The sequence below is a fragment of the Notechis scutatus genome, chromosome 4 (assembly GCF_049901735.1).
Source record: "Notechis scutatus isolate UNSWTSFEM ecotype Mainland chromosome 4, rNotScu1.2, whole genome shotgun sequence".
NCBI lineage: Eukaryota > Metazoa > Chordata > Lepidosauria > Squamata > Elapidae > Notechis > Notechis scutatus.
The window spans coordinates 8,025,539-8,044,740 of record NC_142012.1 but is presented as its reverse complement, the minus strand read 5'-3'; the positions used below and the strand labels follow the sequence as shown (position 1 = coordinate 8,044,740).

At 44.2% G+C, this 19,202-nt stretch overlaps 1 protein-coding gene across 1 annotated transcript in view; it reads right to left on the bottom strand.

Moving 5' to 3' along the window:
- ADAMTS3 (ADAM metallopeptidase with thrombospondin type 1 motif 3) overlaps nucleotides 1-10,753 on the bottom strand; it is a 146,525-nt gene extending 135,772 nt beyond the window's left edge. The window contains exons 1-2 of the mRNA XM_087962722.1: nucleotides 10,646-10,753; nucleotides 4,226-4,253 (exon numbers count right to left, since the gene is read on the bottom strand). Coding sequence (XP_087818848.1) covers nucleotides 4,226-4,253; nucleotides 10,646-10,738 — 121 coding nt within the window. The 5' untranslated portion in view covers nucleotides 10,739-10,753. The remainder of the gene's footprint in view (nucleotides 1-4,225; nucleotides 4,254-10,645) is intronic.
- Between the last annotated feature and the right edge of the window lie 8,449 nt (nucleotides 10,754-19,202).

Below are 19,202 nucleotides of genomic sequence, written 5' to 3'. Positions count from 1 at the left end.
CCTCTCTTCTTTGTGGCAGCCCCTCAAATATTGGAACCCTGCTATCATGTCACCCCTAGTCCTTCTCTTTGTTAAACCAGACGTCCCCAGTTCCTGCAGCTTTTCATCATGAATACCAGGGAAGAAAACTCATCTTAATTCAATGGCTGCCTACTATCTTATTCTGCTGATTAAAAGCTATCCACTGCCATAGCAGAACCTCTAAGCATAATCTTTGAAAAATCTTTCAGGACCAGCTCCTTGCCTAACCTATGGTCACAAGCCACGGTCATCCCCATCTTCAAAAAGGGAGACCCCAGCCTAGTTGAAAATTACAGACCAATCTCCTTATGCTGCGGCGTAATTACGGCGGCAAAATATGTTTTCCGAAGTATCTCCAAATTAAAGGTGCTTCCTTAAAACCAAGCAGGCACAGATTGTAAAAATTAGCCAGGGGAGAAAGAGCTGTCTCTCTTTAACAAGAGAGGGTGGGGTGGTGTTCCTAGGCAAGAGATTCCCCAGGGGCCATTCAAAATTCTCTTGTAAACTCAGAATTAATGGCAAGCCTTTTCATTTCACCTCTTGAAATGCAGTGAGCCAATATCGTCCGGTGTGACGTTTGAATGTAGAAGCTTAGGCTGGAAACTTATCTTTATTTGTTTTATTCATTTATTTATTTTGTCAAGCAAGTATTAGATAACAGGTATAAGTATAAACATGGTTATGAATACATGAAATGGATGCGAATAAAAAGAAACAATAGGACAGGGACAGTAGGCGTGTTGGTGCGCTTATGCATGCTCCCTACAGACCTCTTAGGAAAGGGGTGAAGTCAATACTAGATAGTCTAAGGTTAAAGTTTTTGGGGTTTGGGGAAGAAACCACAGAGTCAGGTAGAGTATTCCAGACATTGACTACTCTGTTGCTGAAGTCGTATTTCCTGCAATCAAGTTTGGTGTGGTTAACCTTGAGTTTGTATCTATTGTGTGCTCTTGTATTGTTATGGTTGAAGCTGAAGTATTCATTGATTGGTAGGACATAGCAATGTATGATTTTATATACTATACTTAGATCGGACCCAAGGCAGCGTAGTTGTAGGTTTTCTAGGTCTAGAATTTCAAGTCTGGTGGCATAAGGTATTCTGCAACGTGTAGAGGAGTGGAGAACTCTTCTCGTAAAATATTTCTGGACTTTCTCGGCTACGCTCTCAATTTGATCTCCTTCCCTTCCGCTGGTGGTCGATCCTGCCATGGTCCTCGAAGTGATCTAGTATGGCAGATCTTTTCTGACCCCGAAGATACAGGGAGTCTTTCACTTGCAACCACAACCGAGCCCAAAATTACTTAACCGCTGAGCAAGACAGTTGGGAAATGAATGTTATCCCATTTTATGACCTGTCTTGTTAAGCGAATCACTGCAGACGTTAAGTTCATAACATGGTTGTTAAGTGAATCTGGCTTCCCCATGGACTTTGCTTGTCAGAAGGTCTCAAAAGGGGATCACAAATCCCCCCGGGGATGCTGTAACCGTCATAAATATGAGCCAGTCGTAAAGTGTCCAAATTTTGATCATGTGACCCTGGGAATGTTAGTGATAAGTGTGGAAAACGGTTGTAAATCAACTTCTTTTCGTGCCATTGTAACTTCAAATGGTAACTAAATGAACTGTTGCAAGTCAAGAACTACCTGTATCCATGTTTTTTTTTTCTTTGCCTCTAGCTGCGACAGCTATTCTTTCTTCGTTATCAGTAAGGTGCCATCTGCTGATGAATGAAAATGACTCAGGGTTTAATTTATGCATTGGCAGACAGTGCTCAACCCCAGATAATTTTTGCCACCTGTTTGCTTTCCAAGATTCTGGGGTTGTATCTCTCAGATGCAGATTTCTTTCAAAATAGGGGATCAACCTGTTCTCCAAAGCACCTGAAGGCAGGACAAGACGCAACAGATGGAAACTAATCCAGGAGAGAAGCAACCTAGAATTTAAGGAGAAATTTCCTGACAGAACAATTAATCAGTGGAACAACTTGCCTCCAGAAGTTGTGAATCCACCAACACTGGAGGTTTTAAAGAAGAGCCTGGACAGCCACTTGTCCTGAATGGTATAGGGCAGTGATCCCCAACCTTTTTTACACCGCGGGCCGGTATCCCCAACCTTTTTTATGGCGCGGCCCGGTACCGACATCAGCTGGGCGCCGCCATCTTGTTTTGATGAAAAAGTGCTTCCGGTGAGCTCAAAACAAAACAAGATGGCGGCGCCCAGCGCTTCCGGTGAGCTTTTCTACCTGGAAAAGCTCACCGGAAGCACTTTTTCATCAAAACAAGATGGCGGCGCCCAGCAAGCCAGCGGCCCAGTAGGACTTGTTCCACGGACCGGTACCGGTCCGTGGACCGGTGGTTGGGGACCCCTGGTATAGAGCCATGATGGCGAGCCTATGGCACGCGTGCCACAGGTGGCACACAGAGCCATTTGTGTGGGCACGTGAGCCACAGCCAAATTTACCTGCACTGCACATGCGCGCACCTCCCAGCTGATTTTCGGCCCGCTTGAGGCCGTTTTCGCCCTCCTGGAAGCTTGAGGGAAGCCTCTGCAGCCTCGGGAGGCCAAAAAACGGGCCTTCCAGAAATATCGGAAATGACGAAAAGGGCCCATTTTCGGCCTTCCAAGGCTTCCGAGCCTTCCCTCGAACCTCTGGGAGGGCGAAAACAACCTCAAACGGGCCGAAAATCAGCTGGGAGGCGCGTCCATGCACAGTGCGGGTAAGGGGGCAGGGCAGGGGTGTTGCGCACATTTGCAGGGGGCAGGGCGCATTGCATGGTGGGTGCCGGCACGCACACGTGCCTGCTATCGCATGCACACCTGCTTTTGGCACACCACAAAAAAAAAGGTTCACCCTCACTGGTATACAGTCTCCTGCTTGAGCAAGGGTTGGCCAAGAAGACCTCTAAAGTCCCTTCCAATTTTGTTACTCTGTTATCCCTACAAAATTTGGAACAGGGAAAGCCATGCTATTCCCAGGGACACTGTTCTGAAGAAAAAGTTGGACTTAGAAGAAGTATTGGCACCTGTGAACTTTGGTGTTAGAGAAGACGCTTGAGAACACTGTAGACAACCCCACCAAAAAGCCCTAATAAGCAGATGGATCTTGGACAAATACATACCCAGAGTTCTCACTCAAGCCACGAATGACTCAAATTATTCTACTTTGGACATATGAGAAGACGCAGCTCTCTGGATGAAGTTCTAATGTTGGGAAAGGTGGAAGGAAGGAGGAGAAGAGGATGATTTGTACTAAGATGGGTAGACTCAGTTATCACGGCGATGGGGGCACCGTTGGAAGAGGTGGAGGACCAGATCTGGGCAGATCATTATGTGTGTGGTTGCTAAGAGTTAACAACAACTTGACGGCATAAAACCAATCAATCTCTCAGGTTCTACATTCTACTGGTTGACGATACTTTCCTTCGAATGGATTCTATCCCTTAGGTCTACAAAGAAAGTCACCCTGATTAAGCGGGACATTATGATCCCTTTTCTGACTTTGGATTTATTCCCCTCCTTTCATGCCCCTCCATCCAGTCAGAGCTGAAGAAGCTTCTTGGATGAGAAGTGAAATGTCTTCAAAGAAAAAACCAAGAAAGTCCAGTTGCCTCCTGAAAAAAAGCACCTTTGGGACATCCACTATCCAAACTTTTTTTTTTTTTTTGGTCTTTCTTATCAACAACTATCAAATCATTATCAACAATTATCAATTCAGTCTGGAGGCTCATGCAACAGGGGATGGTCGGTCTGAATTTTAAAATCCCAGAGCACTTATTATTCTTTGTAAAAAAAAACAAAATAGCCACTCAGAGCCTGGGTGAAGGAGGTCAAACAAATATTGTATGCAAATAAAAGCATCAAAGAGCAAAAAGGACAGCGCAGACAAATATTGTATGCAAATAAACAACAGAGCAAATAACCAAATTGGAGTGGTGTGGTGGCCTAGAGGTGGAGCTCTCACCTCACAATCAGGAGGCTGTGAGTTCAATCCTGGGTAGAGGCAGATATTTCTCTCTCTGGGCACGATGAAAATATATCTGCTGAACAAAACTCCACACTGGTGACAGGAAGGGCATCTGGCCAGGAAATGCTCAGCTCCATTCAGTTGCTGCCCAGACTCCACCCCACAAAGGGATTATGGGGTTGTTAAAAGATGATGATGATGATGAGAGCAAATAACCAAACTGACCAAAAAACCACTTACCTGTTTGAACAGTTTCTTGATGAGAAACCTAGAAAAAAAGAGAGAATTATTAATTGATGTCTGATCTGACCCAGAAGAAAGGATGCTCTAAAAAGCCGCTTTTGCTGTTTATGACAGGTATCCTAGTCAAAGCACCCTTAAATTCCAGGATAAATTTCTCTGGTCTGTTTCTGGCAATGTTCTGACCAAGGCTTCCTAAACCGTAATTACGCACACACTTATTTTAAAAACAAGACTTATTTTATTGCAATGCTGTGAATTGTTTTCATTCCCAGCCGGAATTACTCTCAAACAGTCCCCTGAGATAAGCACCCACCTTTCTTTTCTGTGAAGTGCTGCCAATAACAGATGCATCAAATGAACTAGGAGAAAAACCAACCGAAGTACAAAAAAAAAAAACAACCCAAGGTACAAAGAGCTTCAAGAATGATTCTGAACCGAATGAACTACTTTGCTTCCTGCAAAGGTTTCGTCATCTTGGCCTGACCTTTATCCGTTATGGGAGGGGCAATCTCCTCCCAGCCTTACTCCCAAGTCGCCCCTTTTGTTTCAGCTGCTCTCTCCTTCTAGCAGCTCTGTGCACACACGCACTGGGAACAGGCTCCCCTGGTTCCTCGGCCTCGCTGCTGCCAGACTCCAGAGGCTCCAGAGTCAGCACCCCACTCCCAGATGGTCCTGGCCCCATCTCTGCATCGGATGCAGGACCCTCGTCCGAGTCCTCCCCAAACTCCCTGACTGGTCCCCTTTCTTCCCCACTGTCCGATTCCGCTGCCGTCTGCACTGGCTGCCGGTGAACCACAACAGGCAAGGGTGAAGACAGGGACAAGAGGCAGGGGCATCAAAGAAAGATTTAAATAACTACTTCTCAGTGCCTTCTGTGCAGAGGAGGTACAAAGAGTTGCTGAACCGATGGTTGTAAGTCAAGGGCTAACCGGTATGCACAGTTTTGATCAAGCCAGCAATTACTAGTGGATTAGAAACAAATGGGAATAAAAGACCCCAGCAGATTTCAAAAGTGCTTTTGAGGAAGTATTCTGGCTAGGATGTTTTTTTTTTATAATTATTAAATTATAAACAATCTACTAAATTAGCTATAATTAATGTACTATGTGCGTATTAGTTCCTTGAGTAACAAAGTTGTTGAGTTAGTCACACAGTTGTTAAGTGAATCTGGCTTTGCTTGGTAGAAGGTCGCAAAAGGGGATCTCATGACCCCAGGACACGGCAACCGTCATAAATATGAGTCAGTTGCCAAGTATCTGAATTTTAGTTACATGACCATGAGGAAGCTGCAATGGTCGTAAGTGTGGAAAATGGTCATAAGTCACTTTTGTCAGTGCTGTTGTATCTTTGAATGGTCACTAAATGAACTGTTGTAAGTTGAGCACTAATTCTAATCTATTCTATTGTATATTATTCTATATTTTCTATTCTACTCTATATTTTCTCTATTCTATTTTTCTATTCTATTCCTATATTTTCTATTCTATATTTTCTATTCTATTCTATTCTATTCTATTCTATTCTATTCCATTCCATTCCATTCCATTCTATTCTATATATTCTATTCTATTCGTATATTTTCTATTCTATTCCTATATTTTCTATTCTATTCTATATTTTCTATTCTATTCCTATATTTTCTATTCTATTCCTATATTTTCTATTCTATATTTTCTATTCCATTCTGTTCTGTTCTCTATTCTCTATTCTCTATTCTATTCTATTCTATTCTATTCTATTCTATTCTATTCTATTCTATTCTATTCTATTTTCTATTCTATTCCTATATTTTCTATTCTATATTTTCTATTCTATTCTACTCTACTCTCTTTTCTATTCCATTCCATTCCATCTTTATATTCCACATTTCTTAGTTGCCCAGAACTCTCTTACCATCCAGAACCCCTTTCTAAGGGGGATGAGCAGCAAAGAAATATAATAAACAAACAAACAAACAAACAGAAGGATCCAGTCTGAAATTCTTGGGGGGAGAAATAGCTACCATCCCACCCCTATTCAAAAGAGGTGACTGCGTGGAAATGCAAAAGTTAGATCCCTCCTCTGTAAGGAAACCAGCAGCTGTGATTTCAAATACAAGCAGCTCTCTAACCATAAGGTTAGGATTTATGTGCCTCTTAATTTATGTGGGGACTAGCCGGGGAGGGAGACTTTAAAAGAGCCTCAGACAACTTGGCAGCCTCTGTTTATTCAGGAGGGCTAAACAGTTCACCCATTTTCCTTGCTTTTATGGTCATATAAAAAGAGAGGACGCGCCATAAAGATAAATTTCTATCCATCATCAATATAAAACTGCCTTTAAAAAAACGGCTGTTCTTTGCATGCAGCTTTATGGGGGTCTCTTTAAATTTGCACACTGAACCGACTTCAGTGGGGTTTATCATCCAATGCAGGCAGTCCTTGACTTACAACCGTGGGCTTAGTGACTGTTCGAAGTTGCACTGGCGCTGGAAAAAGTAACTTATGACCATTTTTCAAACATACGACCATTGCCAGTTGCCAAGTGTGCAAATTTTGATCATGTGACCATGGGAATGGTACTGTTGCGGTTCACCGGCAGCCGGTGCAGACGGCAGTGGAATCAGACAGTGGGGAAGAAAGGGGACCAGCCAGGGAGTTTGGAGAGGACTTGGACGAGGGTCCTGCCTCTGATGCAGAGATAGGGCCAGGACCATCTGGGAGTGGGGTGCTGCCTTCAGAGTCTGGCAGCAGCGAGGCCGAGGAAGAAGGGGAGCCAGTTCCCATGGCGTGTGTGCGCAGAGCTGCTAGAAGGAGAGAGCAGCTGAAACAAAAGGGGCGACTTGGGAGTAAGGCTGGGAGGTGATTGCCCCTCCCATAAGGGATAAAGGACAGGGCCAAGATGATGAAACCTTTGCAGGAAGCAAGGTAGTTTGATCGGTTCCGAGTCATCCTGAAAGCTCTGTGTACTTCAGTTGGTTTTTCTTGTACTTTGGTTGGTTTCTTTTCTAGTTAATCTGATACTCCCGTTTTTGGTAGCACTTCACAGAACTGAAAGGTGTGTGCTTATCTTGGGGGACTGTTTGAGTTTAATTCTGGCTGGGAATGAAAACAATTCCCAGCGTTGCGATAAAATAGGTTTTGTTTTTAAAACAAGAGTGTGTGTAATTATGGTTTAGGAAACCTGGGTCAGAACAGCTGCAACGGTCGTAAGTACAGGTGGTCCTCTACTTACAACAGTTTGTTTAGTGACCGTTCGAAGTTACAACGGCACTGAAAAAAGTGATATGACCATTTTTCACACTTGCAACCGTTGCAACATCTCCATGATCGTGTGATCAAAATTCAGACCCTTGATAACCGAAACTGTATTTGACAATTGAAGTGTCCCCAGGGTCATGTTAGATCCCCTTTTGCAACCTTCAGACAAGCCAAGTCAATGGAGAATCCAGATTCACTTAACAACCGTGTTACTAATTTAACAACAGCAGCAGCACTTAACAACCAGATAACAGATAATCAGAGTTGGAAGGGACCTTGTAGGTCATCCAGTCCAACACACAGACCCCACCCAAGCGGGAGACCCTATACCATTTCTGACAAATGGCAGTCCAGTCTCTTCTTGAAAGTTTCAAGTGATGAAGCTCCCACAACTTCCGAGGGCAACTTCTGTTCCATGGGTTGATTGTTCTCACTGTCAGAAAATTCCTCCTTATTTCCATGTTAAATCTCTCCTTGATCAGTTTCCATCCATTATTCCATGGCAGGAAAGATCATAAAATGAGGCAAAACTCACTGAACAATCCTCTCAGTTAGCAACAGAAATTTTGGGCTCTGAAGGGAGTTATGACCATTTTTCACGCTTACGACCATGGTAGCATCCCCGCAGTCACATGATCAAAATTCAGTCACTTGGCAACTGGCAGGAACTCGAAATGTCTAGTTTAATGATAAGAAAAAGACTAGGGGGTGACATGATAGCAGTGTTCCAATATCTGAGGGGCTGCCCCAAAGAAGAGGGAGTCAAGCTATTCTCCAAAGCACCTGAGGGCAGGACAAGAAGCAACGGGTGGAAACTAATCAAGGAGAGAAGCAACCTAGAACTAAGGAGAAATTCACTAAATGAATAGTTTTAAGTCAAGGACTACCCGTAAGTTATTATTATTATTATTATTTTGGAATCTGGAGAATGCTACCCTGAGAATTGGTGTCCCTATCATTGATCCTATTCCTGCTTTTGTTTCAAGCCCTGTATCACCTAACATATGATCTGTCTGTCCAAGGTCACAAATGACAAAGTCTGAAAGATTTTAGATCTTTGAGCTGCCTTTGCACAGTGTTGAAATAGAGGAGGAGAAAACATTCCTTTAATCCTAGGATTCCTAAGTATGACTTAATTTAAGTCTGTCTCATTTATGGTCTGGGGAAAAGACTAAAAGCAAATTTATACTCTTGAGCAAATCTCAGGAAAGAGAAAACTTCCCTGCTTGTGGTAGTGAATTAAACTAATATTTAGATGAATAGAGGAATAGACCAATATTGAGATTATTAGTCCCAGTTTGGTGGTGCTGGTCAAGAATCTAGAAGCACCAACCCGTAGTCAGAAGACAGAATGAAAACCCTCTACTTCATCTCATAGCTCATGGAAAGACTCAGCCATAATTGCAACTGGGAAAATGTGAGCATCCTAGACGGAGCCAAATCCAAAAAAATACTAGGGAATTCCTGGCGCTCAGACCTCAGTAGACACACAGAGATAAACCTTATTTACCCAGCGTTCAAAAGAGATTTTGAAAAAGTTAAGAAGGAAACCAAAAGATCAGAACGCATCCTCTCCAGCAACCCTACACTCAGATAAGCAGGGATTAGCACCAGACAAAAAAGCAAGCAGAAAACAATATCCTAATCAGGGGACTACCCCAGAGAAAACGACACCCCCACCAACACTGGCAGGGCAGGCTACTCTATGTAAACAGGCAGCAAACCCCACCCTCATTCAGCCTGATGATTATTATTACCTAGCCAGGTAATAAAACCTCTGCATGCAAACAGCTAAACACCCCACAAAGAAAACCTTCCAGAAAGTCAAGAAAAGAAGTCCAGTTACCATGACTCAACTTCCAGACAATTCTACCTGGATAACTGAAAATCTTCATCCACATTAACCTTTCAGAAAATCCTGGATATTGGTAGTATTAGACATGACTACCTTTATTGACCAGGATCATCTTCTACCAGGAAAGTATACTTCAAGCTAAAAAGAATCTCATCCGGTTTTCTTTTCTCTAACTCCCTGCTTAATATTCACCTCCCTTGATTTGGTATCCCTCCCAAGCAAGTCCTCCCAACCTTGAGCTGCTCCTGACCTGCTAAGTTTAAGAAACATGCCCTACCTCACTCAAGCCAATCCATCACACACACACACACACACACACACACACGTGTGCAAGTGCGGGATTGAAAGAGAGAAAGAGAAAGAAAGAAAGAAAGAAAGAAAGAAAGAAAGAAAGAAAGAAAGAAAGAAAGAAAGAAAGAAAGAAAGAAAGAAAGAAAGAGGGGGGAGGAAGGAAGGAAGGAAGGAAGGAAGGAAGGAAGGAAGGAAGGAAGGAAGGAAGGAAGGAAGGAAGAGTGTGAGAAAGAGAGAAGTTAAATGGAAAAGAGAGTCTAAGAACGAGACAGAAAGTGTGTGAAAGAGAAAGAGTGACAGAGTGAGGAAGACAGAAAGAAAAGAGACTGAGAGACTGAGAAAAGGAGAAAGAGAAAAAGAGAGTGTGAGAAGGAGAAAGATAGAAAGAAAAAAGAAAGAGAGTGAAAGAGAAAGAGAAAGAGAGAGAAAAGATAGAAAGAGAGAGGGGGAAAGAGAGCAAGAAAGAGAGAAAGAGTGAGAAAGACCAAGAAAGAAAGAGAGAAGAAAGAGCAAGAGTGAAAGAGAGTAAGAGAGAGAGAGAGATAAAGTGAGAGAAAGAGAGCAAGAGCAAGAGTGAAAGAGAAAAAGGAGAGAGGGAGAAAGGGAGAGAGAGAAAGAGAGAGAAATGAGAAAGTGAGAAAAAGAGAGAAAGAGCAAGAATGAACGAAAAATGGAGAGAGAGGGAGGGACAGAGAGAGAAATTGAGAAAGCGAGAGAAAGAGCAAGAATGAAAGAAGAGGGGGGAAAAGGAGAAAGAGGGAGAGAGAGAGAGAGGCTGGAAACAAAAGTTTTTCAACCGCTCTACAAATTAAAACCTTACGGCAGTCTTGAGCCGCTTTGCCAAAGCGGTTAATTTCCCGCAGGAGCGCAACCTCGCTCCCTCATTCAAAAGTGGCTGGGTTTGTGCAAAGAGCGAGGGGGGGGGGGTATTTATTCTTCGCTATTAAACAGTGTTCCCGGCGGTGGGGAGAGAGGAGGGGGCTTTGCACCCCGAGATTCAGAAGATTCCCCCACACACACACACACACACTTACCCATCCATCAGCCGGGGTCTCCGATCGCACCAGCGCGGCGGCCAGGAGGAGGAGGAGGAGGCACAAGCACGGCGGCGGCGGCAGCAGCAGCATCCCGAAGCGTCCTTGTGCCCAGAGAGAAGCGCTCAAGGCGGTGAGTTTGCCGGATGGGGGGAGTGGGAGGGGGAGAGAGAGAGAGAGAATCTCCTGCACGTCGGAAAGGAACCAAAACAAAAACAAAAACCCGCAAGGGTCGGACGGAGGAGGACCAAGAAGTGGGGAGAATTGGCGAGCGGTGGGGAGCTCAGTCCAGAATTGGCACCGGCGCTTTTGCACACTCGGCTGCCCGGCGCTCTCGTTGCCTTTCCCCGCCGGCTGGCTGGCTGGCTGGCTGGCTGGGCTGGTTGGCGAAGAGGAAAGAGGGGCTGAGCCGAGCGGAGGGGCGGAGAAAGGCAGATCGCGGGAGGCAGGGAGGGGAGGAAGGAGACGGGGAGTGGACGGGGGTGAGGGGGGACGCTCCTCTTGCACCCGCAGGCCGGAGCTGCTGGGCGCGAAGGCGGCTCTCTCTTAGCCGGCTCCTCCGCCTCGCCCGCGGTCGCTCTCGGGGCTTAACCTGCCTGCTCGCCCACCCTAAAAAAAAAAGAAAAACCTCCGACGGAGCCAGCCCGCCCCCCACGCTCCACCTTCTCCAGACTGCGACGTCAAGAGCCCCTTTCAAAGTCGGCTGGAGGGGGGGGACGATTAACCGGGAGCACGTGCTCCGTCGTCCCCTCCCCAGGGAAGAGGATCGCATGGGATCGCGCGCCCGGGATCTTTGCTCTTTCCAGGATGCTTCCTGGTGAGGATCGGGTCCTCCCCGTTGGTTTGCACCTAGTCAATCCCGGGGCTTCCTTGGCCTCTTGGAGAAATCTGGCTTGGCTAGCCAGATGTGCTGAGGATCCATAGAATCCGACCGTTCCGATTTGATTGGATGGGATCCTTCCCCGGGGGTTCCCTGCTTCTTGGAGGATGCTTCCTTGAGGATCGAGTCCTTTTGCGGTTTGCACCTATGGGGTGCTTGGCTGCTTGAAGAAATAAATGGCTTTGCTTCCTTTGGATAGCCAGGTGCGCTGGTGATCGATAGGATCCAATCAATCGTTTCGTTCGATTAATCGATTACAGGTAGTCCTTGACTTATGACGACAGTTCAGCACAAAATTTCTGGTGCTACGTGAGTCAGTTGTTAAGTGAATTTTGCCCCATTTTATACAACCTTTCTAGTTGGGCAATGAAACATCTTCGAAAAAATAACCAGGGTCAGAGAGCACCAAGGACCCCACAGTCCTCCTCCTCTTCCTCCTCCTCCTTCTCTTCCACACACTCTCCCTTCTGGCATTGATGATGTTACCTCATTGGGTAATGAAACGTCTGCAAAAAAAATAAGCAAGTTCAGAGATCACCCACAGTTGTCATTCTTCTTCTCCTCTTCCTCTTTCTCCTTCCTCTTCTTCCTCCTCCTCCTCCTCCTCCACACACATCCCTCGCCCTTCTAGCACTGATAATATTACCTCATTGGTTAATGAAACGTCTGCAAGAAAACAGCCAAGTTCAGAGAGCACCAAGGACCGCACAGAAAGACATTCTGCATGGAAGAAATTAACCTTCATTTTTCCAAATGTTTCTTCTTTTCAAAATCTCCACTGAGATTAGTAATTGTAATCACTTTCCTAAGGTGAATGTTTTAAATAATATATTTGCTTCTCACGCTCAAAAAAAACTGTTCCAATAGATTAAAAAGCAATCTCCTACCAAAAATGTTCCAGTGCATTAGAAATCATTAGAAATTACTTTATTCCAACCAACCTTAACATTGTTTAAAAGTTTCCAAGAAATCCAAGAGGGTGTGAAGTTCAGCAGTTCAGTAACTGTATTATTTCCAAAAGCCAAAGCATAGAATTTAAGACTGAGATTTAATAGCAAAGTAAGAAAAGCTGGAATTTTCAAAATTTGGTTATAGTCAGTACAATGTAAACTAATCAAAGAGCAGGTGATCGAAAAACAAGATGTTATTAGAAAATGTATTTCTCATTTCCTAATTTCATGTACATGATACGAGGAGAAGCCAGAGAGTTTTCTTACAGATTTTTTGCCTTTTGTTGCTGACCTTACTCAAGATACATTTTTAATTCCTTTCCTACAACAGTGAATTTATGCATTTTAAGATTAAAGTTGCAGGTCCTTGGTGCTCTCTGAATTTGGTTGTTTTCTTGCAGGCATTTCATTACCCAACCAGGTTACATCATCAGTGCCAGAAGGAAATGGAAGTTGCATTGATGACATTATCTAGTTGGGTAATAAAATGTCTACAAGAAAACAATCATGTTCTGAACGCACGAAGGACCCCACAGTTCAACACTGAGCTACAAAGGTTCCCTTCCGCAGGATAAAAGTTCAAATGTTTCCTTCCTTCCTTCTCAAAATTTGATTTTGTTTATTTCTGGTGATGTAGGTCAGTCTCCAAAAATGCAAGAACCTTCTAATCAATGATTCAACATTATAGAGCTACATGATAATATTGTTGAAATTGTTTCACTTTTTACTTTTGATCTACCCACTGCCAGAAAAGCAGCACAAGTTACAAGTTCTCTCTCAGAAGCTGGGATTAAGGAAAAGACCCTAAAGTATTTCTCTGGAAGACAACAGTTACAACGAAACTACCTAGCCACCACCCTAAAATAGGAAGTAAGTTCAAAATACTGAGATTTTGAGGACAGAGATGGGCAGAGAACTTATCAGACTATACAAAGAGTTGTACTCTCAAACCTGCAAGATTCTACGAAGTTAGCCTTAACAATAAAGTAGAATTAGCTCATCTGCTCATGTTTCCTAGCTGATCTACCTACATTAATCTTATAAGACTGTTAATATAAACCTCTCTTTTGAAGCCTGAAATGTTATGGTACTTCCTTTCTAAAAAAATTTCTCTGATTCATTATAGCAACAGCACTTAGACTTATGTACTGCTTCATAATGCTTTAGAGGTTTAAATGGTTTACAGACTCAGCATATCGCCCCACAACAGTCTGGGTCCTCATTTGACTGACCTCGGAAGGATGAAAGACTGAGTCAACTTTCAACTGGTCAGAATCGAACTGCTGGCAGTGCGCAGGGTTAGCTTGCAATATTGCATTCTCACCATTGTGTCACCACGGCTTAGGCAGCGATGTAGCAGAAAAGCGGGCAGAACTGGGCGGTGGAGTTAAGCGTTTCATCAGCTTAGAATCCTTACCTTGCCACAAATGGTTCAAATCCAATCCTTCCTGAATTCCATTGAGCCTTATCTAGCACCATTTTAGTATTGAACTTTAGTTGACTGGATTCTTGTGTACAGGCTCGAATAAATCTTATGTGCCACAATCTAAATGGTCCTGATTCTTTGTGCCTGATTGCTGTGGGCTTTGCCCTTTCTTATCTGATCGTTCCCTTGGTAGCATCTCTTCCCCACCATCCATCTTTCTCCCAAGATCATTCACACATAGTATGCTGTCCAGACAGTTTAGAGTTAATGGGATTTGGGATAGTTAGTTAGGAATTGTGAGCTGTCCCCTTAAGGGAAGGCCTCATGGTAAATGTAGTTAAGGCATCCTGGGAAATGTAGTCCATGTCATGTGGCCACATCTGTAACCCTGATTGGTCACTGAATTGACCCTTGGTGGGTTGGGGGAGGCTCCCTCACTCTTGCCTGAACACACAGCCTCGTGGTAGCAGCTCTACCCGCTGCCTCTACGATATGGGATGAAAGAGATAACCATCTTTCTACACCACAATTCAGATGTGCAAAGGATTGGACCTTAAGAAGAACCTCGTCATAAATGTGAGTTGATAGGATGCCTGATGAACCAATAAAAAAAGGACTTTGTATGGATGCTTTGTGGAGTTGATCTGTCTGCTTTATGCCATCCAAACATTAATAAGCAGAACAGTAGAAGGATAATAATGTCTCAACCCCATGATGATTGAAGCAACTACATGGTAAGGTGGATTCAATCATCATGGGGTTGAGACTTTATTATCTTTCTAAATGTCTATGGAGCTTCTCAGCCATCCAGGTCATGGTTATCCCAAAGGTGCTTTTTTTTTTTTCCAGGAAGCAACTGGACTTTCTGGTTTTTCTTTGAAGACGTTTCGCTTCTCATCCCAGAAGCTTCTTCAACTCTGACTGGATGGTGGGGAATGGAAGGGTTTATACTCCTTGCAGACAGCTGGTCATTTGCATCCTTTTAGAGAGCCGTTGAGACTGCTTGGAGTTTTATCTGTGTGTTCAGAGTGTCACCTGAGTGTTGCAAATGGGTGTGGAGCCTTCTTGGAACTGCGGAAAGGACTGTGTGGTACACTGGAGATAGATGATGTCATCTCCCTCCCCCTCTGTAGACAATTTTGACATAGATGGCCTCTTGGGCCCCGCTTTCAAACCAGCGGTCCTTTCTGTCCAAAAAATGTGGACTTTGCTTTCCTAGGTCATTTACTTCTTGTTCGCAGCCCTCTGCCAGAACGACATGCAAATCCAAATTCAGCAAAACTTCTCATGATTTTTGGCAAATAACCTAACCAAATCTTTTTATTTATTTATTTTTTTATTTTATTTGGTTTGTCAATTGCTTACAATATAATAGGTATCAGTAAAAACATAGTTATGAATACATGGATACATATAAGAAAAAGAAAAGAAACAATAGGACAGGGACGGTAGGCACGTTGGTGCGCTTATGTACAGACCTCTTAGGAAAGGGCTCAGGTCAATAGTAGACAGTCTAAGGTTAAAGTTTTGGGGGTTTGGGGAAGAAACCACAAAGTCAGGTAGAGTATTCCAGACATTTCTGAGCAAATGAGATGCATACATAGGTAGGAACAAAATGGGGGGGGGTGGAACTGTTTTTGAAATTCAGAATAGTTTGTAACTGGGAAGTGGTTTTTTTTTTTAAGTTTTGTTTTATTTTATTTTAAATAGAAACAATTCATCTTCCATTTAATAGTGTGTGTCACCTGGGCACGAATATCTTGTGCAACAACAATTAAAATTTACAACCATATTCATTACTTTGGCATTAATTCTCTATTCTTATCTTATTAATATACATAACGTCTCTAACACTATAACACTTCTCTTCTTAACATGTTTAATTCTATTAACATATTTCCTATATTTAACTAATCTATTAGCTATTTCTAGCTTTCTTATTTTTTTCTCTAGCCATTGATAAAATAGTTCCCGTATCTTATAGCAGTGGTGGCTAACCTTTTTCGGCTCCCGTGCTGATAATTGCGTGTGCTCTAGCTTGCGCGCACTCATGTGCCAGCACCCAGGAGGCAATGCGTGCTGGGCACCCCCTATGCCCCTGCGCATGCACATGCAATTCCCCCTCGTGTGCTGCATCACTGCACATGCACGCACAATTCCCTCATGCCCCGTGCATCTCTGTGCATGCACACGTGATTCCTCATGCGTTGCGCATCTCTGTGCATGCATGCATGATTCCCCCCTCGCACATGCATGTGTGTCTCCCATGGACCCAGGGGTGGGATTTTACCAGTTCGCACCTATTCTCTAGAACCGGTTGTTAACATTCTAAGCAGTCAGAGAACCGTTTGTTAGAAGAAATTACGTCTCTGGAGTTATTTTCCCTCCTTTGCTGGTACTTTGCTTGTGTGGAGTGACCATTCAAAGTTACAATGGCACTGAAAAAAGTGACTTATGACCATTTTTCACACTTATGACTGTTGCAGCATCCCCACAGTCATGAGAGGCCAGGCGAGGAGATGTGTGCCTCGATGTGAGTGATATTGAGTTGGCCACACCCAGCCAATAAAATGCCCACCAAGCCATGTCCACCCAGTCACATGACCACCAAGCCATGCCCACCACCTAAGCCACACCCACAGAACTGGTTGTTAAAAATTTGAATCCCAGCCCTGCATGCCCCCTGCCCTGCCCCCTGCGCATGCGTGCCCAATACCAGCGGCGCGCACATGTACGCGCAGTGGGGCTCTTGCGTGCCAGGGGAAATGGCTGTGAGTGCCACTTCTGTCACGCGTGCCATAGGTTCGCCCTCACCATCTTATAATATTCAGTGTGGGGAGAAGTGATTTAGACAAGCTCCTTGATGCCAAGGCTTCTGAATTCTGAATTTCTCTGCTGAAAAAGTTTGCAGGTCATCTCGACTTACGACCACAACGGAGCCCCAAATTTCCATGGCTAAGCGGGACAGTTGTTCTGTGACTTTTGCCCCACTTCCCCACTTTCCTTGCCGCCGTTGTTAAATGCAGTAGAAGTTCGCAACCCAGTTGTTAAGTGAATCTGGCTTCCCCGTTGCGTTTGCTTGTCCGGCGGTTGCAAAAGGGGATCATGTGACCCCCGGGGACATTGCAACCGCCATAAACGTGAACTGATGGCCAAGCGTCTGAATTTTGCTCACGTGGCCACAGGGGGAAGAGGAATGCTGCAACGGTCGTAAATGTGAAAAATGGTCATCGCAATTCATTTTTTTCACTGCCGTTGTAACATGGAACAGTCACTAAACGAGTGGTTGTAAGTCAAGGAGTACATTGACTGGCTTGGCAAACATATGTTGTCTTGCTCAGCTCTGCCTGTCTCTTTCCTCGGTATGAAAACGTAGGTTAAAAATAACCAAAGCTCAAAAGCGATTACTTTGTAAGCATATCTGAATGAGCCACAGTGGAAATCTATGGAGATAATACTGCTCCCATCAGCTACTAATGGATCAAAGGGCATTTCAAGCCAAGGCAGCCAAAAGGCACAAGCAGTTTAAAAATAATTGCATTATCAGCCGACAGATCTCGCTTTTATCAGGAGAGGGGAAGATCTCTGGGGAAGAAGGCTATTTTGATCTGAATACATTAATATTGTGGCCACACATCCAGGAAATATTTAGGCAATATTCTTCATGGTTAGAGGAGAAGGGCTATAAAGCTATATTATATGAAGCCATTGCAGCGGGAAGAGAGGGGGGGAAAAAGAGATAGCAAAGAGAGAAAAACAGAGAAAGTGAAATAAGGATAAAGAAGTGTCCTGTGCAGAGGTGGGTTTCAAAAAATTTTCCTACCTGTTCTATTCTAATGAGTTTAAGACCGACAAACAGCTGTTTCTTACCTCAGCTGAGGTGCGCCAAACGCACGATTCGCGCACACAAAAATGAGTCTAAGATCGACCTACAGCTGTTTCTTACCTCAGCTGAGGTGCGCCAAACGCACGATTCGCGTACACAAAAATGAGTTTAAGACCGACTTACAGCTGTTTCTTACCTCAGCTGAGGTGCGCCAAACGCACAATTCGCGCACGCACAAATGAGTGTAAGACCGACCTACAGCTGTTTCTTACCTCAGCTGAAGCACGCCAAACACACAATTCATGCACGCACAAATGAGTCTAAGACCGACAAACAGCAGTTTCTTACCTCAGCTGAGGCGCACCAAATGCATAATTCCCACACACGCAAATGAGTCTAAGACCAACAAACAGCTGTTTACCTCAGCTGAGGCATGGGTAGGATTCTACCAGTTTGAACCTATTTGCTAGAACTGGTTGTTAACATTCTAAGCAGTTCGGAGAACTGGTTGTTAGAAGAAATTACTGGCCTAATCCTGTAAGGAAGGCAGGAAGGAAACATTCTGGTGTTGCTTACAGAAACTGCCTCTCCGTTAACCCTTATTACATTCTTGGCAGGACTAGACTTCCGGTCTCAGGAACGTCTCTGGAGTTTTTTTCCCCTCCTTCGCTGGTACTTTGCTTGTTTGGAGTGACCATTCAAAGTTACAATGGCACTGAAAAAAGTGACTTATGACCATTTTTCACACTTACAACTGTTGCAGCATCCCCACAGTCATGAGAGGCCAGGCGAGGAGATGCATGCCTCGATGTGAGTGATATTGAGTTGGCCACGTCCACCCAGTCACATGACCACCAAGCCACGCCCACCAACTAAGCCACGCCCACAGAACCAGTTGTTAAAAAACTTGAATTCCACCCCTGAGCTGAGGCGTGCCAAACGCATGATTCATGCACACACAAATGAGTCTAAGACCGACTTACAGCTGTTTCTTACCTTAGCTGAGGTGCGCCAAACACACAATTCGTGCACGCACAAATGAATCTAAGACCGACCTACAGCTGTTTCTGAGGCACAGCAATCCACTCTGCTGCGTTAATCAGCTGAGCTAATAAACAACAGAATATAGGAGAGGTGAGAGGTAAGAGTGGGGGCCTGGCCAGCCAGAGGTGGTATTTGCCGGTTCTCCGAACCAGTCAAAATTTTCGCTGCTGGTACACCAGAACTGGTCCAAACTGGCTGAATACCACCTCTGGTCCTGTGTATATTTTATGTGATAGTGATAGTCTGTCTGATTTAATCTAAACCGAGTCGTAATCTTTAACAGATTAACAGAGTTGGAAGGGACCTTGGAGGTCATCTAGTCCAACCCCCGCGCAAGCAGGAGACCCAACACCATTTCTGACAAATGGCAGTCCAATCTCTTCTTGAAAGTCTCAAGTGATGAAGCTCCCACAACTTCTGAAGGCAACTTC